Here is a 27,981-nt window from a genome sequence, read left to right on the forward strand (position 1 = left end):
CTCAGTTCTGTCCTTAAAGTCCTAAATACCTTTCTGGTGTTCCTGTGCCACAGCAATAACAGTACCTGTTTAAACCCTATCACAATTCTGGCCCCCATCCCTTCAGCCTTGCTTCCTCCCAGAAATGAAGGCAGATCTTGTATTTTTTTCTGGCTAGAAGCATGTAGTGCTCAGGCAGAGGCTTTCGACTGACACACAGGCGCATATTTGCAGTGCATCATACTGGGTAGCAGAAAAGGATCCAAAATGTACACACAGGCAGGACTCCTCAAACCCTCACCAAATTTCTCCTGCCCTTAGCAAAAAGATGCTATGTGATCATTTACTAGCTTCAGTAAATTCTGCCTTAAGAAAAAAAATCAGCATTACCCTCCAACCTGTTCCCTGGTGAAGCAGTTCTCATTTCCCGGCACTGCCTTCAGTGGGACATAACCCTCCAGAGCTCCCCTCCAAGGAATGGTCTGCACAAGGGAGGGGTTTGATCAGCCCACATCCACTATCAACAAATCCACAGCAAACTCTACTCACTCACAGCCTTACACTGCCCTGCCCCATCATTTCCAAGACCATCACACTAGAGAATAAAATCAGGCACTGCTCCTCAGAGTGACAAGAACAGGCTGCAGGGCTCCTACACCAGAAACTCCAGCTCCACACCCATGCATGGAGCAGCAGCAGCCAAACTGCTGAGCCTGACTGAGGCAAACATATCAAATCCTCTGCTACCAGGAACTCAGTCAAGGCTGCAAGAGCTACTCATTGGCTCAAATAAGAATTAAACACCAGTACTTACATGGCTGCAAACTTCATCCTAATGCACTCAGCATGCAGTGACCAAGGCTGAACCAAAGAGAGGATGCTGTGAGTCGTGTTGGTACAGCACAACCTTCCTCTCTGTCAAAGTGTTCGAACAAGAAAAGGACTACCATGGAAGATAACTTTGAATCAAGTCCTCCTTCCCTTCATGCTGGGTCCCAAATATGCAGCTTGCATACCTCTGGTGAATAACACAGTGTTTATGGCCACAAACAGGCTGCAAAGACCAACTTTTCAGCCAGCCCCCAGCCCTTCTGCTTTTGGTTCTCTGATAAGAAAGGTTTTCTAACCTCCTCCCTCCTACCTAACCAGGGGCACCTGCAGCTCATGGAGAACAGCTGGAAGAGGTTGGGCCCAAACATGAGGAAAGGGGGGAGGGAGGGAAAAAAAGCAGCTTTGCTAAGGGACTTCCTTCCTTCCCAAAGCACAAAGGTTCCCAGCCAGCAAATGGCACCCTCTCTGTCCAGCCACACTCTCCCTTAGCTCCAGGAGCAGTCACAGTTCAAGAAGTTTTGCTTCCTGGGCAACTATCACTGCCAAGGATGTTTTCAACAAAAGGACCAATAATAATCATAGAAAAGAAAAAAAAATTAAAATTCAACTCCAGTAGAAAAATAATTTAATAAAGGGATAAGTTTCAAGAAAGTATCGGTATAGTAACAATATTTTAAGTAAAATGTCCACAAAAATATACATGTCTAATGTGACTATACATTAAGTTTTCCAACAGGTCCTGTTTTACACTTGGTTCAGTCCATGTAGGTTTTCATCTAGAAAAAGCCTTTACTGCTATCAGCCTTCCTGGGATAGATCAGTTTGCACAACAGAATCACATGAAAAATGTTTTTTTAACTCCTTTTAGGGTCATACAAATAAATTTTAGAGGTGGTAACAATCCAGAACAGATCAGGTCATACCATAGCATTAAAAAAAAAGTGAGTACAAACAAGGAAAGTGTAAGTCAGCTGCCCAAGGGACACAGGCAGAAACATTAGCCCTACAATACACACCACACAACACTGACACAGCTGGAAAAGGAGTGGCATGAAGGGAAGAAGGGCAAGAGGGAGGGGAAAATCCCAGGAGGACAATTCCCAGGAACTGTGGAACTGCTAAACAAGAGGGCTATAGAGAAGCCAGGGAAAAGAACATGTGACCAACATATGTCTAAAAACTGGACAATTTTGTAACATAGAAGACAAGCTAACTACAGGAATATGAAAAGGAATCAGTGGAGATTATTTCTTATTTTTCCAAATGGCTACTGAGCTGTAGAAATAACAGGTCTGTTCCAAAAAGCCCTTGCCAATAGTGCTAATTCAGCTGAACCAGAAAGAAAAACCTGGTTACAGAGAGATGGAAGAGTACAGCAGAAAGTAAAGAAAACATGTTCCACCAGCAGAGGACAGGAACACAACGCTGAAGGGGAGATGCCAAACAAGAGAGATCAATGTTGTCAATGGGAGAGGTACAATGCCACAAAAAAACAAACCAAAGGGAACAAAAGAAAAACCCCATCCCATAGAAAGAAAATGGAAAATGGCTAAAGAAATAAAAGGACACACACTTTCCAAAAGATTTTTTGTTTTATAATCAAATTTCTTTTACATAGACAACTGAAACACACCAATATTTTGTGCGAAAAATATTTTTAAATAAACTTTGCTTGTTCTACATTTTTGTACATTCTGATATACATATGTAACAAGGTTTATGGCACTGTAACCAGGATCAAAATCATATAAAGGAAAGAAGTAATTGCTCTCATTTATCCTTTCTGAATCAAGCTGGCTGCTGTTGCACTATTAGACTTGAAAAATTATTATCTTATTATTAGTGGGCAGCCAACTCTTATTGGTTTGAACACTCAAAACAAACCCCAAATTATTATTGCACAAGAAGCCAGTGAAGGCATATGGCATCGAATGATCGAAGTCCCTTGCTGTTAAAACCTAACACCCCAAAATAGAAAAATAGAACTGGAACATGAAACACACCAAATAAACTTTGTTTTCTTCTTTAGTTTGAGTCAGGAGTGTGAAAAGTGCCTTGCAGACTTTTAAGCTGCTCTGATTTCCTTTGCATCAGTGAGCATTTTGCACAGTCTTTGCAGAACGAAGGCCCTTCTGTTTCAGGGAGTTTTTTTTCTGCTTTGTTTTGGCTATTTGTGTTTTGTCTTCAACTTAGGTTTCTTCAGTCTATGAACCTGCACAGACTACTTAGCCATAAACTCTACAAGTAGCCAGAGAGGAGGGAAAAATAAAACTTAAAAGAAAAAAATCCCAACATTTCTTTTTCCTGTTGTTTTTATTTTAAAAAGTACTCTTTTTCTCTGAAGCCTCCCTGCTGTGACGGTGTCTGAGAAGGAAATCACAACAGCATCCCAAACCCAGCAAAGTTCTTGGATCTTTTAAAAACCTTTCCTTACAAAAAAAGGTTTTTATTCACAAAAAGTTTGCCACAAAACTCCCCTTTGAAAGCTAAAAAGAAAACCCCACAACCACCCATCACTGCCCCAAATCAGGTGAAGAACACATTCCACCCCCTCGCAGCATGGCCGTCACACGACAGTCTCGACACCGATCAGCTTTGGTGTGAGGATTCGTGGGGTGACTCCATTGTTCAGGTCTTCTTCAAACTCCAGTAACTGCCCCATAAAGTTAAGGTTGGGGGAAATGATTGGTCGTTTTCCTTTGACAAATTTATAGGCATCTGTCATGGTCATGCGTGTGTGCTTCATTAGGTATGCAATAACGATGGTGGCAGATCGGGAGACACCAGCCTGGCAGTGGATGAGGAGACCTTTTCCACACTGATGAGCTTCCTCTGCAAACAAGACAGACAAAAGAAAGTAAGATTTCTGCCTGTTTGTAAATCAGAACAAGCTCAGTGCAATTAAGAGTAACTTAATGAGAAAAGTTCCTTGATTTGAACTTTTCACGGTGTCTCTTCCCCTCCATCACATCTTCCCCCAAGGTTTCAGAGCTACTGAATGTGAAACCCCCAGTCCACTCTGACACTGAAAATCCTCACATCCATTCTCTGCTCTTTATTAGTGGAACCATGCATTGAGAGATGCTGCTTCACTGCCATGAGCATTTTGTGAGGAGGGCAAGGTCCATGATGAGGAATCTCAGGCTTCATTTCCACCTCAGTTGCAACACCACTGCATTATGTCAGCAGCTCAACCTCCCTGTTTTTCAGAGCAGGGAACCACTTCTAGAAACCAGATATTTTCAGATTCAATTCATAACAATACATGTGTTTCAATGCCCTGTCCTCTGAAGCTTTACAAAAGTACTCTTGAAATGAGCTTCAGTGGGTGTCTCTGCTGTGGTGCCTCTGCAAAAGGAGGAGCTGGATACACACACACACCCCACCAAGATTCATCACTTACAGGGAGGGACCCTGGGCAGCATTTAGGGAGGACAGAGTCCTTCTAATCACATGCTAACATGACATGAGAGAGGACAGTCACTACCATACCATCCTCATCTGCCACAGCTTGCTGTTAAAACAGGAGATTGAACTTTCAGGAAGTCACACTTCCAACTACTTCTTTTATTTCAATCCACAGGAGGAACATGAATTTAGTTTGCGGGTTTTGGCACGAATCCAACCCCACCAAGAGTACAGTTCAACCCACCCCACATGTTCAACCTGTACTGTGAGAGCATAAATGAAGCCAACATCCCTCTAGACATTTTTGCCAGTTAGTATTTCAGAAAGCTGAAACTCTCTAACGCATTTTGCCACACATTCCCAGAGATGATTTCACTTCCTATGGCTTTAGTCTTAGCTAAACCTGGGGTTGGTTGTGGTTTTTTGAAGACATATTTAAAGAAACATAGGCCAACAATCCACAGTTTAAACATTTCCAAATCTTCTCAAATGCAATTTAAAGTTTACCCTGAGGAAGGGAAAGCTTTGGCCGGTTACTTCCCCAGCTGGTTAATTTGAGAGGGAAGAAAAACTCTCAATAGAGATATATTTGTTTATTAAAACAAAGACAGACCCTCAAGATCCAATTATTAAAAAGGAAGTAAAATGGGTTTTGAAAGGCTTTCTAAACCTTTCCAGAGCAAAGCTGCTTTCACTGCTCTTGGTAAACACTATCTTTCAGTGGTTTTGAGAACTCCAATCCTGCAATTCAAGGGGATGAGGGGAGCAGAAATCTCTCTCTTGTACCTCAGAAAGACCTCTATGGAGCTTCACAGTCTCTACCTAAGCTTAGCCTATAATATCTCCTCATCTTGTTGAACTTGAAGTTTAAAGTTTTACTGAATTTCTTGATACAGCTGTTTTCCTAAAGGATCAAAGCAAGGTTTCCTTTTCTCCGCCCTTCACCCAAACAAGTGTTCACCTTCCCAGGCACACAGTAACCAGCAGCTTGGGAAGCTGACAGCACTACCGGTACTGCTGGGACTGGGTTAAGAAAACAAGGGAAAATTTGAGTTAGAGATCCTTCTTCACACTGTAGAAGACAAGCCCAAAGGCTCAGAATGCCAAGATTCACCTGAACTGCAGCATAAGCAGTGATTTCTCTATTCACTTCACTAAAGCAGTGTGGCTGCAGAGCACAGGCATCAGCACACCATGACCCCCTGCCAAGACACAGCCAGGCAAGGCTGAGGAGCCATCTGCTTCTGAGCTGCCAGCCCTGCCCGGTGCACAGCAGGGGCAGATGGGCTCACAGCAACCTGCTGAGCCTGGCCCTCCTCCCTGGTCCCACAGCTGGGGCCAAATCCTTGCTGAGCCTGAGTGCACCTGAGTGCAGAGCCAGCACAAAGGAGGGGAGGGAGGAACATGGCTCTGCACCTCCCTGCCATTATGGGGTCAGTCAAGGACCTACACTGTGCTGCACACACAAACACACATCTTTCTTTGTCTAGTACTCCTCCGTCAAGCCTGAAGTATTGGTAAAGGAATTAGCTCAGTCTCAGCACAAGAAAATAGAATTTTATGTCAGTGGTTCCCCTGGCATATTTCACATACTTGTGCTAGCGAAGTACCTTTACTATGCCACAAAAGTAGTGTCAACAAAGACTTCTAGAGGGGCAAGGCAAGGTCTTCAAAAGCTTTCAGCACCACATGCTGAAGTCCTCTCTGACCAGCCCTGCTTGAAGTGGCCATTTGGCTTTAGCCTAGCTGAGCATGGCCCCAAACTTGGCTGAGGGCTGTGCTGTGTTGATTGTAACAAGGTCCAGAACAACGCTGCTGGGTCACTTCTTCAGCAATCTCCACAACAAGCGGCGTGTCTGTGGTGAACTCTCTCACACAGCCTACAGGGTTTAGAGGCTTATTAATGCAAGTTTTCATCACTATCTGCTCAACCACACATACACTCTGAAGCTACAAATCTAATGGTGGAACAAGCCAAGTGTGAAAGTTTGTCAGTTTTCTCATTAAGTTAGCAAAGACTGAGAGACCATTAAGAACAGTCACTATGAAAAACTGGCTGAAAGCCACTGTGTGGAAACTAGGAATTCAAAGGAATCAAAACTAGGGGATGACGGAAGTCTCAATTTTTTGGGGTTTCCTGAATTTAGAAGCCTGGAGGTAGGTGTTAATATCACTGGATAAAATTTGTAACCTCGGGCTACTTAACCAGATGGGCCAGAGATGAGAAAGGACAGAAATATGAGGTGCTCAGCATTTCTGACAACCCAAACTAAAGGAAATATGGCCTTAACCAGCCTTCAAAGTTGCTGGCAAAGCATAAAGTTCACTCTAAATTGTTATAACGGGTAAAAATAATAACAAAAAAAAAAACAAACAGGAGTATTTCCAGGCAAGGGTAATTACCAATAAACTCAAAAGCCTCTTCAAAATACTGCCTGAGATTCTGCTTGTTGCTGTCAGTGGCTGGGAGCCGCTTGTAGTTGAACATGCCTTTCTCATAATGGTACAGGGGCAGGTGAGTGGTCACGTTGATGACGTAGCCAATGTTCATCCTCTGCATTTTCTCCAAGTCCTGAGCATCATGCTCGTTTCCGAGGAAAAGGAAAGGCAGGATGGGGGTGAGCTCAGCGTTCTCAATGTCTGGCGTGGTGGGGATGGACTGAGGTAGCACGGGGGGCACAGCGGAGGCACCGCTCCCTCCTCCCCCCTCGGGGCACTCTTGCAGCTGGAGGGAGTTGTCACAGAGGTTTTCATGGTTCTGCTTGAAACCACTGAGTCCTCCTGGGAAAAGAGATCAAGCAGATACTTTGGTTAGATACCCCAAGATTCCTTCAGAGCACACAGTGGGGCCACAAGGACTGGAGCTGGTTCTACTGTCCCCACCATCACTGAAACAGTGCCACTGGGCTGTCGACAGCAAGGGTGGCATGATTCAGCAGCAAGCATTGTCCTCCCTCTGCACAGTGGACGGTGCCAAGGAACAACAGGGCTCACAGACAAACATGCCTCTGTGCAACATCAGCCTGCTGAGGCTGCCTCACCTACCAGCCCACGCGACAAGGAAGGAGTTTCAAGAGAGAAACTTCACCAAAACTAAGGGCCAAGGGGCTATCAGCGCACTAGAGCAGAGCAGCAAGCCAGCTGGGACAGTCTTAGCTTTACCTGCCCTTTAGCAGGCCTGCAGGGCATCTCCCCACCCAAAAGCTCTGAGGGGGATGGGAGCAGCTCACCCCAGCATCGCTCCAGGGAACAGCATGTACCCGTCTGAGCGCCCAAACAAAAGAAAACCACTCCTTGTAACCTAACAGCGACTGAGGGGCTTGCTTAACATATGGCAAACAGCTCTCCTTTTGCTGCCCCAGCCACCTGAAAATATCTAGCAAGAGTTATTTTTAGGACATTAAAATGGATTGGGAAATGGATCTGAGGGGGGAGGGAGAAGTCAGTTTTTCAGTGAAGGAAGCTCATGCCTTCCCTGCTCTATTGCTGGCTTTTTCAATAACCATTTCCCTTCCCTTACTTTTTTCTTTTTTTTTTTTTTTTTGAGGAGGGTGGTTTCACAGAGCTGGAGCAAGCAAAGTGGACCTTCTTTCTACACCTCATTCTGCACTGACATCAGCAGCAGGCTCCCCACCTGCCCAGTTTCCATGGCAATCCCATAAAGCACACAATGACATCAGCTGGCATGACATCAGCTCTTTGAGTGCAAACAATACAAGAACTACTACTTTGTTCAAGGCCTTTGGTAGGAGGCAGCAGCGTTCCTGGGAGTCACTGATGTAATGCTAACAGGTGGCTCCTCTGAAAGAAAAAGGCGGAAAGAGGAGAAACGCAGGGATGTGTTCCCCCCCACCTCACGCACATTGCTGTTGTACCAGGATACTTGAAGTCATGCTCAGCATCAACATGAGCCAAGTGCTCAGGCTCAATTGCACTTTGTTAACTGTAGGCCAAAAAACATCCAGGAGAGCGAATCTGAAGTTACTAGAAAGAGCCCCACTAGCCAAAATAAATGCAGAATGTCACCCTCCCAATAATGTTATTTAAAAAGAAAAAAATAAGAGAGAAGCTATTTGTCTTTTCCATGCTCTTTCACAGTGATCCAGTGAAAGTGTTAAAGTGAAGCAAAATATGCCCCCACTCAGGCTCTGGATCAGACACAGCAAAGGGTTTCAATGCCTACTGTTGAGGGCGGCAATTCAAATGTCCAATTCAAGTGTCTGTGACATGCTTAGGGTGGGACCCGGGTGGGACCCACCCAGGCCCATTTCAGTGCCCTGTGCTGTATTTCAAGGGCACAAGGCACCCAGACTAGTTACAACCAGCTGAGCCCCTGTAATGAAAGTACCCTTTTCCACATCCAAACTTGTGTCCTTCACGCACTGCTAGTAATGTAATTTCCCTGAAATCCTTGAAATGCCTACAAAATGCAGAATATTTCCCCTGCCTCAAAAATGTGCTTGTCTTCAGCTATTTCTGCTCTTTATAGGACAGAGCAAACAGATTTGCTTTAAAGATCTCTATTCTGTAAATTGTTATAACAGGGGATCCGGCTAGAAAGAAGAGCAAGGACAAAAATTTGATCTCAACTGCATCACCTGGCCTCAACAGGGCCTGAAAAGTCTTCTCAGTCCACTCAAGAAAATAAACAAGATGATGGTCCCCAAGCTGAAGATGTCTGAAGTCTCATCTAAACCAACAGCCCCAGCCTACAGTCTAGGCTAAAGACTAAACCCTAACCTACATTCCCATCTTTCTGAATGGGCAAGCAATCCATTCAGCTTGAATATTGCTGTTTAAACAATAGCTACAGCATGCTGGGATTCCCAAGAAAACCCCTGAAAAAGTTTTATTTTTTAGTGACTCCAGAGCCAACGCTCATTTTCCACCTCTCCTGATGACTTTTGGGAATAAGCAGCCATAGCTGGAGGTAGAACCCCACTGGTTCATCACTCAGGTGGGGACACACTGATGGTGTGGCAGACATCATCTTGCTTCACCAGCTGCCTTGTAAGACACAGCAGAATATCAGGGCAAAGGATGGGAAGGGACCTCAAATGCAACATACGGAAGATGCCCCAACAAGTGGAGTAGCCAGACATATAATACCATCAGTCACAATTTTTTTACAGACATTTGCCAGTGTCACCATTCCCAATGTCAGTTCACATCCCCCACTCTCCTTGTTCATCTCCTCATGTGAGAGGAGAGTTAAAAAGTCATTTCAAACAATATTTAAAGCAATTCTCAGAGCAAATGTTCCTGAAAGAACACATTACTGGGGAGAGGATTACTAACCTGCTCTGGCTCAGACATGTCAGCAAGGGAGGACTGGACAAGAACACTGGTACCCAGGAAATGATGCAGCAAGATGCAGTCATGGCATCAAGCTGAACTCTAATCGAAGAACAGGAGCTTAGCTTGTATCTGTGCTGCCATATGAGTCATGCAGGTCCCAAAAAAGGACCCAGACACCTCCTGAGTGCTGCTCCATTCTCAACACACACGATCCTTGCACAAACTGATTTATGAGGCACTAGAGTAATTTAAGTGGCACTCAAGCACATATAATGCTCAGGCTTTTCTTAAGTTTGAGACTACCTCCCAAAACAGGTCCAAGCAAAGTTAATAATGATCAGTCAGAAAGAGAGGGATGGATTTTCCACATGAAGGTAAATACAACATACAAAGTATTCAAATGCATCTGTATTCCCTTGGCAAGCTGCTGCTATTTCAGTTCATTTCAAGTCTTCATTTAGGGAGAGTAGAAAAGGTGGGAGAGAAGAGGCTGCTCCCACACCAGAGGCCAACACAAATCTCTTGCAAGCCTGGTCTAAGAGTTGATTCATTAGATTCAGTAAAGTGCAAGACACCACTGCTACTGACCACAACTCCAGATCACAAGGAAGCTCAAGGCATGGATGCAGAGACGCAACTTGGGGTTGTAACAAAAGCTGTTTTGTGATTCACCCTGCCCAAGCCTTTCCAAACCTGGGGAATGTAGGAAGCATTACAGAGGGCAGTAACAGCACCTGTGGCCGAGAAGCACAACTTAGCAGAAGTCTCTTACTAGCACAAAAGCTGCATTTTAAAAGCAGCTTTTCAGATACTGTTTGCAATATGGGAAAAGCCTTCATCATATAGAGACAACCTAAGCAGAGAGGCAACATAATATATCCACCAAGAAAGTCCATGGGAATGCATGGCAGTCTGCTGGAACCACAGCCATGGAGTATGGACTCAGGAGTGTAGCCACCTTCAGTGACAAACCAAAATGCCAGCAGGCAGATGAGCCAGTGATGAATGTCCATTTCAACACTGTCCTGCCTGCAGCCCATCTCTCCTGGCTTTAAACACTCCACAGAGCTTGTAATGACTAAAGCATGAGGAAGTATGCCCAGCCAGTGGGATGCAGCTGTGCTTGGGCACGGACAACATCCCAAGTGCCTTTGCTCTGTTCCAGAACGGCTGCTGGGCAGGTGTTCAGAGGGCTGAACCTACCCAAACCGAAACAGAGATGGACATACAAGGACACTCAGAACTCTGGGGAACCCAAGGTATTTCTTCCATGAGGAAATCAATCAGTGAAGTAGAACCCTTGCTGGCAGATGGCCTCGCGTGGTATTTAGCAGAATACAACAGAACACCAAGGGCTCTTTGCTCACCACTGATGCAAGACCCAAGTTGCAGAACCATTCTGGCAGTTGTAACTGCATGACATTTTCCAACATCCTGCCCTGCCAGAACAGTAAGTAAGTGACAACAGACTTTGAAGTGTCTGAGACCTCAAAAATTTTGGAGAAGTTTTAAGTCAGCACCTTACGTGCTCCAGCTATTCCCATTCATTTGTTCAAATTCTCTGCTGCCATCTGCCCATAAACATCTCACTTAATGCTCCTCAAACTCTCCCATCAGGCAGCACCCAAGAAGCAGCTGCACACAGATTTTCCAGCTCCAAAGCCACGCAGGATGCCAGGGCTCACACCACCACTGCAAGACCAGGTGAGCAGCTGAACAGCAGCCAAAGCAGCTCTGAACAAATAAAAAAAGACAAGAATCATGGGTCTGGCATTAAATTCATGCTTAACACAGTGTCCGTCATTTGCCATCAGAAGAGGGCAAATACGATGCAAAACAAGCACAAAAGGTACAGCAAGAATGAGGCAGCCAGCTTTTTATGAGAGACTATGGCCTTGAAATAGCATCCTCTTCAAAGAAATCCAGAGAAACAAATTTATAAAAGTGGATTGGCTGGTTGGGGATTTGTTTGTTTGAGGGGATTTTTTCATTTGTTTGTACCATGCAGCTTTTTAGTTTAGGGTTTTTGTTGTTTGTTGTTCAAGAATATTGAGAATTTAAGTACAAGGAGTACAGTAACACCTGTACCTGGCCTCCTCTTCTGTCTCTCCTTCAGCCACCACTGCTGCTCTCTGGCTGCATGACTATATGCAAACTAGGATTTGAGTTCACAATATGCTTTGGCACATTTGCAATATGTTTCCTATCTGGAAACAGGCTCTTGCCCCAAAGTTAAGGAAGTAAATGACCTTGTTTCCAGTGGGAGAGCTTAGAGAGAGGCAGCTACAGTCAAATACCCTCACCACAAAGCAACACCTTTGCATTACCTCATCGGTGTGGATATACTTTGTTCTGAGCGTGGCAGGTACTGGGTGTTCCCGCTCCCACTGCAAACAGGAACATACTTTTATACATGACAGACTGCAGATGTGGGAGCCATATTTAGACTAAGCATGTGGTCTTAGGAGACAACCAGACCTTTTATATGGTTTTCAAAGCCGTCCAGGCAGATTTCTGGATCTGCTCATCCTTGATTACAATACCACAAAGCTATCTCAGAAAAAAAAAAGGGGAAAAAAAAAAAAAAAGCAATGCACACACAAGCACAAGAAGAACAGAAATCCCAGGACACTGGGAAGTATCAGCAAAAGAGATGTTCGATCTGTAAATTCCCCTCCTCTCGTGTTGCTGGGCTCTTGTGGAGTGCACAGCAGAGAATCTGGTGATACCACAGTTCTGGTCACACAAGCTTCAGTCGCTCAGTAGTGAAGTCAAGCTTTAAAACACCCACTCAGCATGTGCCCTGTCAGTACCATCACAGCAAACCCTGCGGCTGTGTTTGAGTGAATTTAGGGCTGAAATTTCACAGGGAGCATTTGGGGTGCAGGACAGAGACACTCAGACAATTGGTGTGTATCTGTTTAAGACAATGCTTTGAATTTGTGCAATACAGCCTGTTCCTTTAAACCTGTGACCTCATTTATTTACATTACTGCAGAAAAGCACTGCCAGAAGCAACAGCTGATGACAGTCTCATGTATTTTTCCACTAAGACAACAATTAAACTGCTCCTGTGTTATTAATGAACAGATGACTTTGTGTCAAGTTGATTCAAAGCACAGGATGCCTCAAGGTTAAGCAAACGTGACTCCAGCATGTAAAAATAGAAGTTAGGTACTGTCCAGATGCTTCACCCACCAAGTGCTCTCCTCCTTCCTCAGCCTCCTGAGCAGGAGGGCCCAGGTTTCACAGCTACCCCCCACCATGCTGCCCACCAGTGTCTAGAGGTCCTGCTGCAGGGTGGCGCACTGGTGCTGAGCCACCACCACTGCAATGCCACCATGCGGGCTGCTCCTGTACCATGGGCCTTCTACCAAGGCAGATGCTGCTGTACAGGTTGAAGCAGAATTCTGCCATTATAGGTCCAATCCACTCCTAGGATATGGACAACAACCTAGACCATCTCTTCATCCCACCAACACAGCTATGGCTGCAGGTGTAGGTCTGCTGAGCACCAAGGAAACTGTCAGGGAGGGGATGGAGGCACTGGGGTTGCATCCATCATGCACAGGACCTAAGGCCACCTTGCTATTGAAGATGCAGCCATAACACTTGCTCACAGATGTTGCTGGAGTGATTTTAGCCATAACAAAGATGGTTCCTGGTGTGTCCTGGGGATTATGCTCTATCCATCCTGAGGCACTGAAAGAAGGGATGCTCAGATCTCAGAACAACACAAGACACACACTTTCCTTGCCCAAGCAGGGCTCTGCTTCCCCAACTTCTTCTAGAGCAACAGGGCCAATCCAAGCAGATCACTGTAGGAGTGTTCCTACTCTTCAAGCAGATGGCCATCTCCTCACCACAGCTACAGCTGAGCAGTGCTCAAGGCTTGCCCTCACTGCTGCAGCAACTTTGACATGGCTGGAAATACTGTATTTGCCCACACAGCAGGAAGGACAACTCCCTTATATCCACAGGGGTGGGGACCTATTGGACCACACTCAGCCAGGGGACATTAGTGAACTGCTCACCTGCCTGTGGGATGTTCCAAGGAAACCCTGCCATGGGGCTTTCCTTGTCACCCACACAGCATTCAGCAACAGCTGTGCTGCAAAAGATTAAGCTTTGAGCAAACATAAAAAAGTAAAAGTAAACATCACACACAAAGAACAGCTTCCACCTCGATACACTCAATCTAATCTAGTCTGTCCCTTGAACTGAGCTGCCAACAGCACTTCAAAAAAAAGGCAAAACTTCACATTCCAAAGAACTTGCAAGGTCAGTTTTTTTCCATGTGGGAACTATCCCGAGAGGTCAGTTTGTACACAAATTCTGGCCTAGAGGAGTCACAAGGACATCCTTGACACAATGGCTTTGAGGTCCCTTTAGAAGTCAAGAGTGCAACGCCGGATAAAGACGAAAGGTTTCCCCTCAGCATCAAGGGACATGCACAAATGTTTGCATGTTATTTCTAATTTTATCTCACTATGGTTCACACCCCTCGTCACAGCACATCCTCTCTCACTGGCTTTTGAGGTCCCTGGCCTCATCCACTTTTATTTTTTTCCTCTGACACCAGGCACAGCAAAGCTGGCTCTCCCAGGGTCACATCCTGGGGAGGCAGGCAAGAAGTCATCCAAAACCCCATTCCCTGCCAGACTGTACCAGAGTTGCTGGCTCTGTCCAGCTCCATTCTCGTCTCCTCCCATTCTGCCACCATCCATTTTCAACCACACCATCACTCCCCAGGAGCCTCCCACACCTCAACACATGACTTGCTTTTTTCCACCATCAGCTTTCACCTCGTCACTTTTCCTCTTCTCATGACTACTAGATCATCTAAATCCATTCCAATTAGAAAAAACAATCTTTCTTCCTTGACCTGCCACTAGAAAACCTTTCTTGGATTTCAGTTTAACTCTTCTTTATACTTTTTTGTGTCTTAAATTTAGGGTTTTTTCTCAGACCCTGAACACCCAAGCAAACTCACATATCCCATCCCTTTACCTGTCAGCTTTTCCAAGAGATGCTACTAACCTTTGGGCTCATCAGCCTGTCCAGAAGCCACCCTGAATAATTTGGGACCCCCTCTCTGTACTCAAGACAGTGGTTCCAGCTTGTAACTGGAAATCTGCCCTATGTTATGGGAGTGCTGATTCTGCTTATTTCAAAACAAAAACTCAAGTATTCACAGGAAAATAAGCTAGCATTCTTCAAACCACTGTGTTATCCTTGGGGAGCGGTCAGGAAGGTGAAAGAGGAGAAGGCCTGCTCTGAATTTTGGTACAAGGACTAAACTATACAAGAATGTAAATAGGAATAAGGCAAGAAACCCCACAACCCAAACACACTATGGTGACAACTCTGCAGCCACCATGGAGGAGTGGACGTACCCTCCCTGGAGGGCAAGCGTTTATAGCAGAAACTCAAAATTAGTCACATTACAACTTCTCATGGCAAAAGTATGTGTTCCCATGGGGATGCAGGCTAACATGAAGTCCAATTAAATAATCACTGGAAATGTCAGCATAAACCCTGAAGGAATACATACTTCTACTGTGAAATGCTCCCACTGGAAATCATATTAACAAAAAGGTCATCAAGAAATGCTAAAGCTATGTACAAAAGAGGCAGGAGAAGTGAGAGAGGAGGGAACAGAAACTGTTTTAACGCAATACAATACCACAAATGGTTTTATATTGACAAAGAGCTATGGGTCTGTTTTCCCAGACAGAGGTAGAGCTGAGCAGATTTGCCCAAAACAGCAAGTTTCATTTGTTTTCTAATCTATTACCAGTTCCCTCCCTGGTCATCACCATATGCATCTCTCAAGCAAGTGGCCTGGAAAGAGCCAGCACAGGAGCAGGATGCGGGCAGCTGTGGCTCAGCACGTCTGAGGAGGTAGAAGGGTCCCAGCACTGTGTCAGACATGCGTAATCCTGGATGCGTAGGAGTAGACTTTCTGTTTAATCTGAGCATTTTAGAGAACACTGACATTTTCATGCTTCCGCCACCCATTTATTCTCTTTCCCCTTTTAAGAGCAACCTCTCCAGGACAGTTTCTTTCTAAACAGAGGGCAGGCTGCTTTGTTTCTCCTGAGAATAACACAGGCTCTTTTCCAGTCTAAGCCACTGCTCCTCTACATCAGAAACACCAGCACCATGCACATTAATATGAAAGGAAAACAGGGTGCTGATATAGCACACTCTCATTTGGGAGTACCATCCATTCCTGATGAATTTAAACTCTTTTTAGACTGAAAAGTTTCTACCCTTTCATCTAGAAATAACAGTATCTGGCTCTGATTTGACACTTTCTAGCAAGGTATTCCAAAACACATGAAGGAAAAACAAGGAAAGGAAAGGATGGTTTCTTGACATATCTCAGTGCCACAGAGTCCAAAATAAAAGCAGCATATTACTGGAACTAGCATGGTGTATGCTAGCCCCCACTTTGATAAAAGCTTCAGGGCCAGCTCTGCTGGCACATACATCCCAGTCTAAATGGTCAAGGAACCAAGGCTAGCCCCCAAAAACCCCACAGGCAAAGAGAAAGTTGACAAAGATTGCATCCATATTCTTCAGACTCAAGGCAAGAAGGAAGCAGGGAGAGGGGGAAGAGAAAAAGACATATTAACAGAATCCAGAGCTAAACAGCAATAAAACAAGGATTATTTCCAGCTAGATGAAAATCAACCCTTGTGTCCAAATAAAATAAGTCACTGTCTCCACTAATATTTCCCAGGAAACATAAGAACTGTGTTGTCCCTCAACAGAGATGATGCTCTGCCTTCCTGGACTAACACCTATGAATAATTTCATTGTAAACAATCAGAGAGGTTCTGTACCTAAAATATGCCAGCAAATTTTAAGCAGCAGCAAAAGTGTTATTTTTAGCTCTCATCCACTATACAGACAGATTCCCATTACCTTAACAGAAAATAAGAATAATTAAGAGCCCAGCATCAACATAGTGCAGGTCAACTGCTCCAATAGCAGCTTTTGCTTTAAAGCATTAGTGTTCAACTGCTTACATAAGGCTTAATATCACACTTTGGCATAATGGAGACAACCAATTTGACTGGTATGACAGAAGCTTGCAAGTTTTCTTCTATTTTCTTTAAGCCATTGTAAGAAAAAATATATATATATGATAATTCATGTGTGGACAAAGAGTAACATTTGTTCTTTTTATTACCTTTAATTAGAAGCAGCTCTTCTCTGTTGCAGTGAATCAAGTGGGAATTTATCCAGGCAGGCTGTAGACTTTTTAAAGCTAGGGCATAGTAAAAGAGTTGAAAACAAATGTGTTCACATCTCTATTATTATTCTCTTAATTTATATTTTCCAATTTACTCCTTCAAAGCCCTGATCTTGTAAGCAGGGTGTTGCATGCACACAAAGCAGCACTTAACCCTGGCAGGAGCAGGGGTTCCCAAACCCTCCCACCCAGTAGGAGCATTCCTGTCCTCCAGCAGCAGGGAATGACAGATTTACAGTTCCCTCCTGACCCCACCATGCCCAGACCCTCCAGTGGGGACAGCCCAATGCAGAAGCTCCCACTGCAGGAGCTGTGGGTGGGTGTAGCTGAGCTAGACAAAGGGTGGCATTGCTCCAGGCAGCAGCAATCAGAAGCTCATTCTTTCAGGTCAGAGGGACTAGGTGGCACCTAGACCTACAAGGTCCCAGTTGCTCCCTGCAGACTGGCCAGTTTAGGTCTCTCTGCACCCATTCTCCTGGGACAGGCTCACTGAAACCAAGTGCCAGGAGATCAGAAGCTTGTGCCCCTTCCTGATCTCGCTCTTTTTACTGGGAGCAGAGCATTCCTTTGTAAAAGGAGGCAATTCCCTCACCCAAGCAGAGAAACACATGAAGATGAACCTCTATTAAAAAAAAAAAATACCTGGAGGCAAATCAGAGCCTAAAATTTGCAAAATTATGTGCAAAAATGCACAAGGGAAGAGAATGCTCCTAAATCCATCTCCCACTCTCTGCAGCAGGTAGCTGTGTTCTCCCAGGGCACCACTGTGACTGTGGATGGAGCCAGGATCAAACACACTTAACACCAATGGCAACAAGAGAGATAAGCTCTGTGTAACAAATGGTGCAAAGGGCATTAAAAAAAAATCAAACAAAAAAAGCAAAGCAACCAACCAACCAAAAAACCCACAACAAAACAAAACAAAAAAAACACATCCAAATCAGATGAAAATAACTTCTCTACACCTCATGGCAAGTTTGTCGTGTTGGCTTAATCAGAGCTCCCCTGGCCACAAGACTGCCCTGCTATCTAGGCCCAGATTTATCCCTCTAGTCTAGTTCCTCCCTTTTTGTACCACATGGTGGACAGACTTGCTTCTCCATCTCTTCCCCTTTCCTTCCAGCCCCCAAAATGCTGCTCCAGAACTAGGTCAGAGACCACCTCTGGGTAGGACACAGGTCCATGGGGAATCAAAATCTTTCTAAGCAGCAGAGGACACACCAAAAACAACTTTCAGAGTGCTCCCAGATGTGAGGCTGCCTTCACCATAGACATTAATTGAAGCAAAGAGCTTCCTGTACTAAAAAGTCACAAGATGTTTAAACAAAATGAAACAACAAAACCCCCAAGCTTCACTAGTGAACCACAGAGCATTTATCAATACACTGTGCAGAGACCATGAGCTGCTCTGAACTTTCCAGCTGCAAAAACACATCCCCTGGATCCCTCGTGCCTCCTGCCCACAGCAGTCCCAGTTCTGCCTCATCACAGAGTGTCCTGAGTGGCATTGCCAGGACTGGTGGCCGAACCCAAGAGCGCTAGTGCACATTTCAGCTTTCCCACAACCCTCAACACTCAATGGATCAAGAGGAGGTGAAAAGCCTGCCAGAGGAAGCTGAAGCAAATGCAATGTTCAAGACAGCACCTTGATCCAATCTCCTCTCAACCGGACTCTTTGCTGCCTTTACTTTTCCATAAAGCAGGGAAAGGTGACATCCATGATATATACACTGCTCTTCTTTAAGCCCCAGCTTACCAAACACCTTTATGATAACAACAAATTAACTTTTACAGTACAGAGGTGTTTAAAAAACTGCTACACACTGATTCAGGTGAGAACTTAGACTCAAGGCTTCAGAAAAACAGCTGCTCACAGTAATTCAGGTCAGCCTTGTGATTTCTGTAGCCAGCACTCTCCCAAGCCCACCAGGGACTTCCCAACAAGGCCAAAGCACCACACAAAATCTCGTCTCACACACAGAGGAACAAGGCATTCAGATTACCATAATCTATTTATTTAAATAGCATGACTTGACAGCCCTGCAAGCTGATGGTGAATATTTGAGAGGTGTTTCCCTCCTGACTAGCTGGTGAAATTGCAAAGCAGGGAAACGTTGAGATGTCTGCATGCTGCTTATATTTATAGCATTTCTTCACTTCTGAGTTGTTTGCATAAATAAAAAGCCCTAAATATAATGGGGATTTTCACAGAGTAAAAAGTCATAGCCTAAAGACAAGGGATGGGCCCCCTCTTCAAATGCATCATAAAGCCAAGGCAATCTCACTAAAAACCTCTGTGCTCATAAGCGTAGTGAAAACTTTGGCTGCTGCTTTGGAAGCAAATCACACATGTACAGGTCTAAAAAACTTTTTTTTTAAATAGCTCAGCTGTATTAGTTAAGATCCAGACACCACTCAAACCTCAAACACAGCTACCCTTCCATTCTGAGCCTCTCCAAAAGGTTCTATTCACCTCAAGAACAAAAAGCCAGAAGACACATGAGCACACCATCCTAGAGAGATTTCAGTCGAGGAAATTTTCTGGCAGGGCAAGGGTAAGGGCAGCACATGAGGCACTCAGCTAATTATAATCCAACATCTACCTACCAGGAACCTCATAGGGAATGCTACCCCAGTTTACACAGAACTGGAACCAGATTTTTCTTTATAAGCATCAGAGAGGTTTGCCTAATGTATCATTTTGGTTCTTAATTCCAAGGGCATAAGAAACTGGGGAGCAAAAACTAGGGGGGGAATCTCCTTTCTATTCCTCCCTTTCCAAGGCACTGTCATTGCTCTCTTTCCAAGGACAGTTAAAATGTGATAGGCACCATGCAAGCCAGCACAGCAAACTCTCAGATGCCATAATCTCAGAGAAAAAGCCACACTTACCATTACTGTTGAATAGGCAAAATGTAGAGGTAACTCTCCTCTGCAGAAGTATACCCTCAAAATATGTCAAAGACCCTGGTCTCCAGCCACACCATCATCCCAATTTATCTATATGCAAAAGGTAATGACACATACAAACAATTTTCTAGTGTGATGGCAAAGAATATTATTTATTCCAGTAGAAAAATACTTTAAGCACCAGCAATCAGAGCCTGAACACTGAAGGTGAAATCTCAACCTGACAGAGCTAGCAGAAGCTTTTCCCCCAGTGAATGATAGGGCCAGCTCTCCTCTGCCACACAGAGGGAACACTTTTTTTTTTAAATGCTAAGTGACTCGTGTGAAATGTCCTGTGTTTTTAAAACTACACATTTCCCTATTACAACCATGACCTAATACTTATTCAGTGGAGATCTCTGGTGGAAATAAGTGCCAGGCACATGTTTTGTTGGTCAGCTGGATTTGTTGACCATTACATCAAGTTTTACTTTCAAATACATTTGTGCAGTGTAATCCAATTAGGGTTTAAAGCAACACTGACAGTGTTAAATTCTATAATTAATCAAAGTAATAATTAAGGTATTTGTACAAGTGACCAGGTCAGGTATTCCAAAGGCAGTTGATCACAGTATTTACATGAACGTAGGAGAATATAAAGCAAATAATTATTCCTTTTGTATGGAATAATTACTTGCTTAAAAAGTCCCTTTGTAGTTGTTTCAACTTTGCTGATATGTGACTCTAGTGTGGTAAGAGATCTGAAACTATTCTTAGACCATGGCAGAAAGCATGAAGTGGTTTCTTGGCAGGTCTTACACTCCCCACTATAATGAGAGCAAGTCACTTCATTTATTTCCCCGTCAGATGAGCAGAGAGAAGACTGAAAGGCAGAGCATAAATAAGTCCTCAGACTGTGAACAAAAACAAAAAAACAACCAGGTTTTGTGGAGGAACCAGCTGGTTCCTCCCCATCTCCTTTGCAGAAGTCCAGCCATGAGTTTACAGCATATACTGGGAATTAAAAAAAAAAAAGCCAAATCATATTTTTCACCTCTACTTTTAAATTCCTTGAAGTCAAACACAGCAGCCCTTACAAACTACACACAAGACTTAAGCAGGTTCACAAGGCTCCAAGGCTCCTGCTGCTGGGTCTTGAGGGAAAAGGAAGAACAGCAGGATGGAGACAATGCCACTGGACCCTGGTCAGGGAGACAAGGCAACTCCTCTTGTGTTAAAAGCTGCCAAGATGTGCTGGCATGGATGCTTCAATTTTTCATTTTATTTTCCTTTGTAGAGTGAATTTAGCTTGTGAAAAAAAAAAAAAAAAAGCTGAACTCCGAGCCTAAATGTTTCAGTCATGGAAAACTAGTACTTCTCATCTGAATGCAAATGAATTTCCCACTTTCCATTTTGAGGTCCTAGTAGCAATCTTAAGCACATCAGCTCCCAAGACCCAAGGAAACTTTTGCTATGAGCTGAGGTGCTCAGGGAAGGCAGTGATGCCTCACTGTTGGGTTTGCAGGAGGGAAAGGGGTACAGCCCTACCAAGGAGGGTCAGGGCTGCTGACCCAGCCTGGGGTCACAGCACCATGTTCTTCCCCTCTCCAAATTCAGCTTTGACATTGGCCTCAAGCAGAAGGGACACCGGGCTCATATAACTGCCCCTGTCTCCATTCCAATGCTAAGAAAAAAAAACTAAATTAAAAAAAAAAAAGCATCAACAAAAAGCAAGGCCTTTAGTTTTCAGCAAACATGGAATAACATGGTCATAGGGTGTTGGGGGAAATATGATTTCTTCCTATTTTGTTTATAAACAGACTGAGCAGCAGCTTTAGCCAGGACAGCTCAGGCTGCTACTGCCCATATAGCAGGACTACAAAATACAGGATCCTTATGGGTTTATTTTTTGAAAAAATAGACGATTAATGCCTGTCTCAAGTGTTGCTGTGCCTCGTGGCAAAAGAAATAAGCAAATCTTTCTTAAGAGCTTAAATCAAAATTATGCATGTGTTACATTTATGACCAAAAAAATGTTAAAGGAAGTAGCAAGAAGAGGAATGGATAGAAAGGGAGGAACTGAAGTCTTAAAATCTTCCATGCCACAGCATACACGAAACCCTCTCTTGTCACATCGCTAGTTTATACATTGGTCTGCTACATTAAAAATAAACGACACCATGTCTTTTTAACTCGTGCCTCATAAGGCACACTATACATACATTTATCTATAGATCACGGCCCGGCCTTGGAAAGGTTTCTGTGCTGCTTAAAAAGCCTGGGGCACCTCAAAGCCGCTCGCCGGCGGGGCCAGGCAGAGCTGTAACCCAAGCCCCGGCTCGGCGATGGGACCGAACCCGCGACGTGCCAGCGTGCCCCGAGAGCGGCAGCGGGGCCGCGGGCTGACAGGCAACACCAAACATGGAGAAGGTGGCACCGCATGGGGGGACGGGAACTTGGACAGCCCGGCTAGCAACCAGTGTTTGCAAAAACAACACGGGGGATCAGATGGGCCGGCAATAAATTAGGGCCGGGCAGTGGAGAGCGAGAGAAATCACTAAAAGTAACAGACCCAAGCAAAGAGGTCTCCCCGGCCACCCCCAGTTTCGTTTTAGCGCCTGAACACAAGGATGGGGATACGCCAGCTCCAGGGCGGCTGAAGCACGACGGAAAAAACGCTATCTGTCAAGTGAAACTAAATAACGAGTGCTTTCAGTGCCACGCCCCCAGCTCGGAAAGTTAGCCGTAGCCTTCCTAAATGCTGCTTTATCCCATGCTCAACTCCATCTGACCCCAGCTGGAGCCCCACTTCAAAGAATGGGAGTGGAGTTACGGTGATGGCCCAGCAGCTCAGCGCTGCCCAATTACTGCTCTGCAGCTTCATCTCAGCCATGATCTCATTCCAGGTACTGAAGAAGTACTATGCGAGGTTCAGAGAAGGTGCAGTGTTTTCAGAGAAACACAGAGAACACCTTCAGCACTCCACTTTTCTAAAGATAGGAAGGCTTGCAGACTACAACCACATATACATACCCAGCTGCAAAGGCTGTACAACAGAAGGATTACCACCAGAAAGGCACAACTCCAGTGGCAGCCTCGCTCTGCCAAGCGCCTCATTGATGACCCCAGAGACTCCACAAAAGCATACTGGGATCCTGTAGCAAGTATCAAAACAAGCCCAGCATGACCACACTCTTACCAGGAGCAAGGGGACAGTTCAGCAATTTCAAGCTTCCCCAAGACACACAGAGGAGTATCTCACAGGACCCCTAGATCCTACAAAGCCGTGAAACTCAGCTGAGGAAAAGGGATAAAGTACCAGCCCACTCCATTCTCCTGCCACACTGTGCAGGTTGGAAGTAGCAAGCTGCACAGAAAAATTAAGCAAATTAAATACATACAGTATGAGCTAAGCAGCAAATCTTTCCATAGTTTCCCCTGCCACAGCCAGTCTCTGCCAACCATACCTCCGAATGGCATAAGCACCCAGGGGAAAGGAAATTTAATCTAGAGGACAGCATTGTTATAAATAGGATCTCGAGAATAAAGTGAAGTGTCCTTGGATGATGCCTTAATTGGTGGGGCTCATCTCCACCAGAGCATTAGGGATAAACCAAATTCCATATTAAAACAGGAGCCTTTACAGGAAAGCCATATACATAAATAAGCACTCATACACAGAAACACACCACTTTCAGATCACTCTTTAAACAAATAATTTCCCCCTGTCCATTATTCTGACCCCGTATCACCAAAACTGGGCTTGATTGCCCAAGTTATGCTGACTGGTCCATGATACAATGCCTCAGACCAAGTGACCTCCCTTATCTTTCCTCCCCCCTCCTTCTACTCTCCCACTGTCCATCTCCAGCACCTATGAGTCCAGTTTTACATGGACTAAAATAAGGCTGCTAAGTAAAGGTCAGTCTGACAAACTAAAAGAGAAGTATCCCCTCCTGGACCTCTGCTCCTTGAGCTATAAATACTCAGAATAAGCACTGGGGGAAATTCTTTGTTTGCACAGACAGACACCAGGAAGCACATTTCCTCCTCCTTGCACTTCTCACCCCTCCTGCTACTCAAGGACAACATCCAGAGAAAAGCAAGCACCTCTCTGCTACCAGCACCATGATTTGTCCATGGAAGGCATTTGCTCTGCCACTGGTGACTTGAGACACCCAGGCCTTCCCAGAGATAAACAGATGCTTTCAAGGTCCAACCATCAGCAAGGCTAACAGCAGAGAGTACACACTGCAAAGCAAACCAACACACTGTGTCTGGGCAATGAGGAGAATTACCTTTTAGGACTAAGGGCTCCTTGCCTTCTCGCTTGAGTGACTCCAGCACTATGTGGAGTGGCTGGGAAGGCATCACCCTGCTTGGCTCATTGGTATTCTCATCATAAACTACAATTTCTTTGGAAAAGATTCTCTTGAAGGAGTCCTTGCCTTCCCGGCAGGAGATCAAGTCCAAGACTGTGATCTTGCCCTGCTGGAGCCTTCTCCGGCTGATCTTGTCAGAACAGTTAATGTGGACAGCCCCTTGAATGTGGCTCTTATTATACTCCATGAAGGGCCTGCAGTCAATGATGACAGGACCTTGGTTCTGTTGGTGGCTCTTGCTGCATTTGGTCATCTTCTTGGCCAGATCATTGGGGTAGATGATTTTGATGCTGGCGAGTTGCTTGGTGCTGCCCAAGACAGGGCTCCCAACTCCGCCCAGCGGGCTCAGGCTGCCGGTGTTCTCATTGCTGTTGACCATTTGGTTGGTAGGGCAGGCGGGGGAGGCTCCGGTGTGGGTGCTACTGGTGCTCACTTGAGTTTGGGCGTGAGTGTCCTTGTCGTAAGTTGCCACAGTGCAGCAACTGGCACTGCTGCATCCACAACTCAGAGAGCGTGCAGAGCCGTTGGATGAGGGCATATACGTGAGATTAGCAGTCTTTAGGGACACGACAACTCCGCCAAGCAGACTGGAGTGGCTCTCACCAGCAGAAGAAGCAGATTCAAGGAAGCTGGAGTCTAAACACAGGTTGAGATCCTGAGGTCTCACTGGCCTCGAAAGTGCCACTACTACCCTGTCGTCTAAAGGAGATGGAGGCATGAGGAGGCTGAGCACTAGCAAGTTAAGAAGAACTCAAGATCACCCTGAAAAAGAAAAAGCAGAAGGGAAAGAAGAAAAAAGGTGATGAAAACAGATAATGAAATCACATAAACTGAGAGATCCAGCAACTTATTTTGCCGACACTCATTACCCCTACACCCCTTCTGACAGTTACCAGTTCACAGTAAAAAGCCTTTTCAGTGCTGCAGAGAATACTTCAGCTATCTGCATGTGCGCCCATAGCACGCAGAATCCACACGAGCAGCTTGGACTGTGCAGTGACACCCAGGAGAAGGCATTTAGCTACATGCTGACGGTACTGAGCTATTCCGAAACCCCAGGCTGCAAAGCTCACCACTGATAACGACAGAGGCACGTTCCCTTATCCCGTTGCTCACTGAAAAGGAAGCAACTACTGGGCTGAGTCCACTACAGGGAGGAACGCGTAAGAGCTGAATAGCTGAATGTGTCAGAGGTGATATGCAACTTTTCCAGCATGCTGGAATAAAATTAGCCTGTGAATAAATTTTCTGAGACAGTTACAAACTTGAACACATAAGGCTAAACAAAAAAATACCCAATAGAAAACAAAAAAATTAGCTTCTGGAGATCCTTATAAGCATGCACCTTGCACTTCCCTCCCCCTGTTAGAGGTGAACCCAATCCCAGTTAAGCCCTTAGCTCCAGGCTCAGGAAGTCGGCTGTTCTCCAGCAGTCCGTGAGGTAAATTCCCGCTCCCCACCCCACTTCACAGCTTCTTCAAAGAGTGGTCCCCTCCGCCCCAGGCAAGGTCACTGCCTTCCCCACCTTTGCCTTCCCATTTGCTAAGACGCAGCACGCAGGATTTGAATCCCCCCGTTTCTACTCGGCAGACAACGAAGACGACAGGAACAAAATACCCAAAGCCAGCCCTGACAGTGCGTCACTTTCACCAGCAACTTCGGGAGCAGCCGCAGCTCTCTCTGAAAAACCCATCCCAGCACCAACTTCACCAACTCCACCAAGACCCCGGAGCGGGGCGAGCACTCGCAGCTCCCGTTTGCCGCCCCGGCCGGCTCTGCACCGGGCCGGCTAGGAGATGTCCATCCCGAATAAGGGATGGCCGGGGGGCACTGCCACCTCCAGCAGCCACGGCTCTACGTAGCAAACCCGCGGGTACCTCCGGAGCGCGGAAAGGTGCCGCGACCCGCCCGCCCGGGCACGGCGGAGGTGCCGCGGCTGGGCAGAGCGGGGCCAGCGGCGGCTCGCTCGAGAGGCTTTCCCAGCCCGTTCTTTTCCCAAACCTCCCCTCGTCCTATTTTAGGATAACACCTAGGATAAGGGCGCCCCGAGCGCATTCGCCTGACGCAGTTAAAATTGTTTAATAAACGAGGGAGACAACCCAGTTACCCAAGCGAGGGGAGACAACGAAAGAGCCCAGGAGCAGAGAGAAGCTAAAGTTTTGCCCCCGATCGCAGGGAGCCGGGGCTACCGCCAATCGCGCGGCGGGCCGGGCCGGCGCTCCCCGCCACCGCAGCCCTGGCGCGGGCTCCCGCAGCCGCGGCTCCCGCAGCCGCGGCCCCCGCTCCGCACCGTGCGCCGCACTCACCGGCGCGTCGCGCTCCGTCCCGGTGCGCGGAGGTGGCGGCGGCCGCCGCGGGAGGAGCCGCTGGTGCCGGTGCGTGTCGCGCCCGCTGCCCCGCGCGCCGCCCGCCCCGGACTCCGCGCGCCGCCCGCACCATCCTCGTTACTTTCTCTTTTGCTACCGCGTAAATGTACGGCCCGGCGGGGGCGGGGCCCGCGCCGACGGGCGGCCGCGCCGACCAATCGAAGCGCGGGGGCCGGCCCGAAGGTGGGGCGGTGACGTCATCGGTAGCCAATGGGGAGGGCGCGGCGTCGGCCCCGAGCCCCGGGGCAGCCGCCTCTGCCCGCGGACGGGCGGGGCGGCCCCCGCGCGCGGTCCCGCGGCAGCGCCCCCCGCAGGACGGGGAGCGCCCGGGAGCGCCCGGGAGCGCCCTGCGTTCGGCCGTGGCCGCGGCCGCGGCCGCGGCCCACGGGAATGGGGCAGCGGCACCAGCCACGGAGGCCAGGAGAGCATCAGCCCCGCTCCCGGAGTGCGGCGGCAGCGGGCAGTGCTGCCCGTCCGCCCCAGCCCCCCCTCAAGAGGCTCAGCAGTGAACCAGCGGCGCCAACCCGAGAGGATGCTGTATAGATGCTTTTCCAAGCAGTCCTTCCCTGTCAGAAACAAGACCTCATGAGGTACTTGGGAGGAGGAAAACCCAGGAACCACATCTCCTCCTGAGTCAGTCCATCAATCCGCAAAGTCAGACACAGGGAAAGTGGCATCTCCATCCTACCAGTCCCACCCTGACCATGGGAGCACTGGAGAGTTTCATCCACAGCCCAGCATGCAAACCCGCTGAGCTACAGGAGGAAGGTTGAAGTTGGAGCAGATAAGAAAAAGCCCACACTACCTTCTTGGGAGTAGAAGAACAGTAATTTCCTCACACAAAATCATTAAATCACAGGGAGGGCAGGAGATGTGCCCTACACTGCCCAGAGACAGCCAGGCCTGGAGGTCCCTGCCTGACCCTCAGATGGTGCGTGTTATGGAAACTCAGATAGAATCCAGCTTTGGCACATTGTCCAGTAAAGATCCTGAATGTCCAGATTAGATTGGACTCTCCCAGTCCAGTCAGTGTAAAAAGGAAAGCAGCACAGGCTGGAGGATAAGATTTTGAGGATAAGCAGGAATCCCTTTCATCCTTTCTGTCAGAGGCTGACATGGGCAAAATAATGAGCTCTCACCCTTGTTACGTGAGCACTACAAGGTGAGAATTGATTTTCAAGCCACATGGATCAGCTCCTCACACACACTAGGAGAGTACCTGGCAGCAGCACAGGATTTCTGTGCCCCTTCCTCCCTCACTGTGCAATCTGTTTACACATTTCCTGGTTCAGCAACATCTCATCATGTCCAGTCCATCACATATCAATCCACCAAGTCAGTGACAGGGAAAGTGGCATATCCAGAGCAATGCATCCTCCCATGTCCTTCCTAACCATGGGGGTGACAAAGCATTTCACCAGCTGGGAATGCCAACCAAGCTTCGAGCTACAGGAGGAAAGATGAAGTTAGAGCTGGTAAGAAGTTGTCAGCATGATAACATTGAATCTAAATTAGCGCCCAAAGATTTTGGTTCTGGGATGTATACAGATAATTCATTTTTCAA

The 27,981-nt window shown here is 46.5% G+C and overlaps 1 protein-coding gene across 3 annotated transcripts; it reads right to left on the reverse strand.

The window, feature by feature from the left end:
- Positions 1–1,418: 1,418 nt before the first annotated feature.
- DUSP10 (dual specificity phosphatase 10) lies at positions 1,419–26,541 on the reverse strand. Of its 3 annotated transcripts, none has more exons than XM_054629426.2 (5): positions 26,358–26,541; positions 23,968–24,813; positions 16,718–16,795; positions 6,709–6,999; positions 1,419–3,642 (listed from the first exon to the last, which is right to left on the reverse strand). In XM_054629426.2, exons 2-5 carry the CDS (start codon positions 24,767–24,769, stop codon positions 3,377–3,379), a joined length of 1,437 nt encoding a protein of 478 aa, XP_054485401.1. In that variant the 5' UTR covers positions 24,770–24,813; positions 26,358–26,541; the 3' UTR covers positions 1,419–3,376. The 3 variants fall into 3 exon arrangements, with proteins under 3 accessions (XP_054485401.1, XP_054485399.1, XP_054485400.1); XM_054629424.2 differs by having other exon boundaries at positions 6,622–6,999; positions 26,358–26,539; XM_054629425.2 differs by lacking the exon at positions 16,718–16,795 and having other exon boundaries at positions 6,622–6,999; positions 26,358–26,537.
- Positions 26,542–27,981: the final 1,440 nt, after the last annotated feature.

Source organism: Agelaius phoeniceus, chromosome 3 (assembly GCF_051311805.1).
Source record: "Agelaius phoeniceus isolate bAgePho1 chromosome 3, bAgePho1.hap1, whole genome shotgun sequence".
In the NCBI taxonomy this organism is placed as follows: domain Eukaryota; kingdom Metazoa; phylum Chordata; class Aves; order Passeriformes; family Icteridae; genus Agelaius; species Agelaius phoeniceus.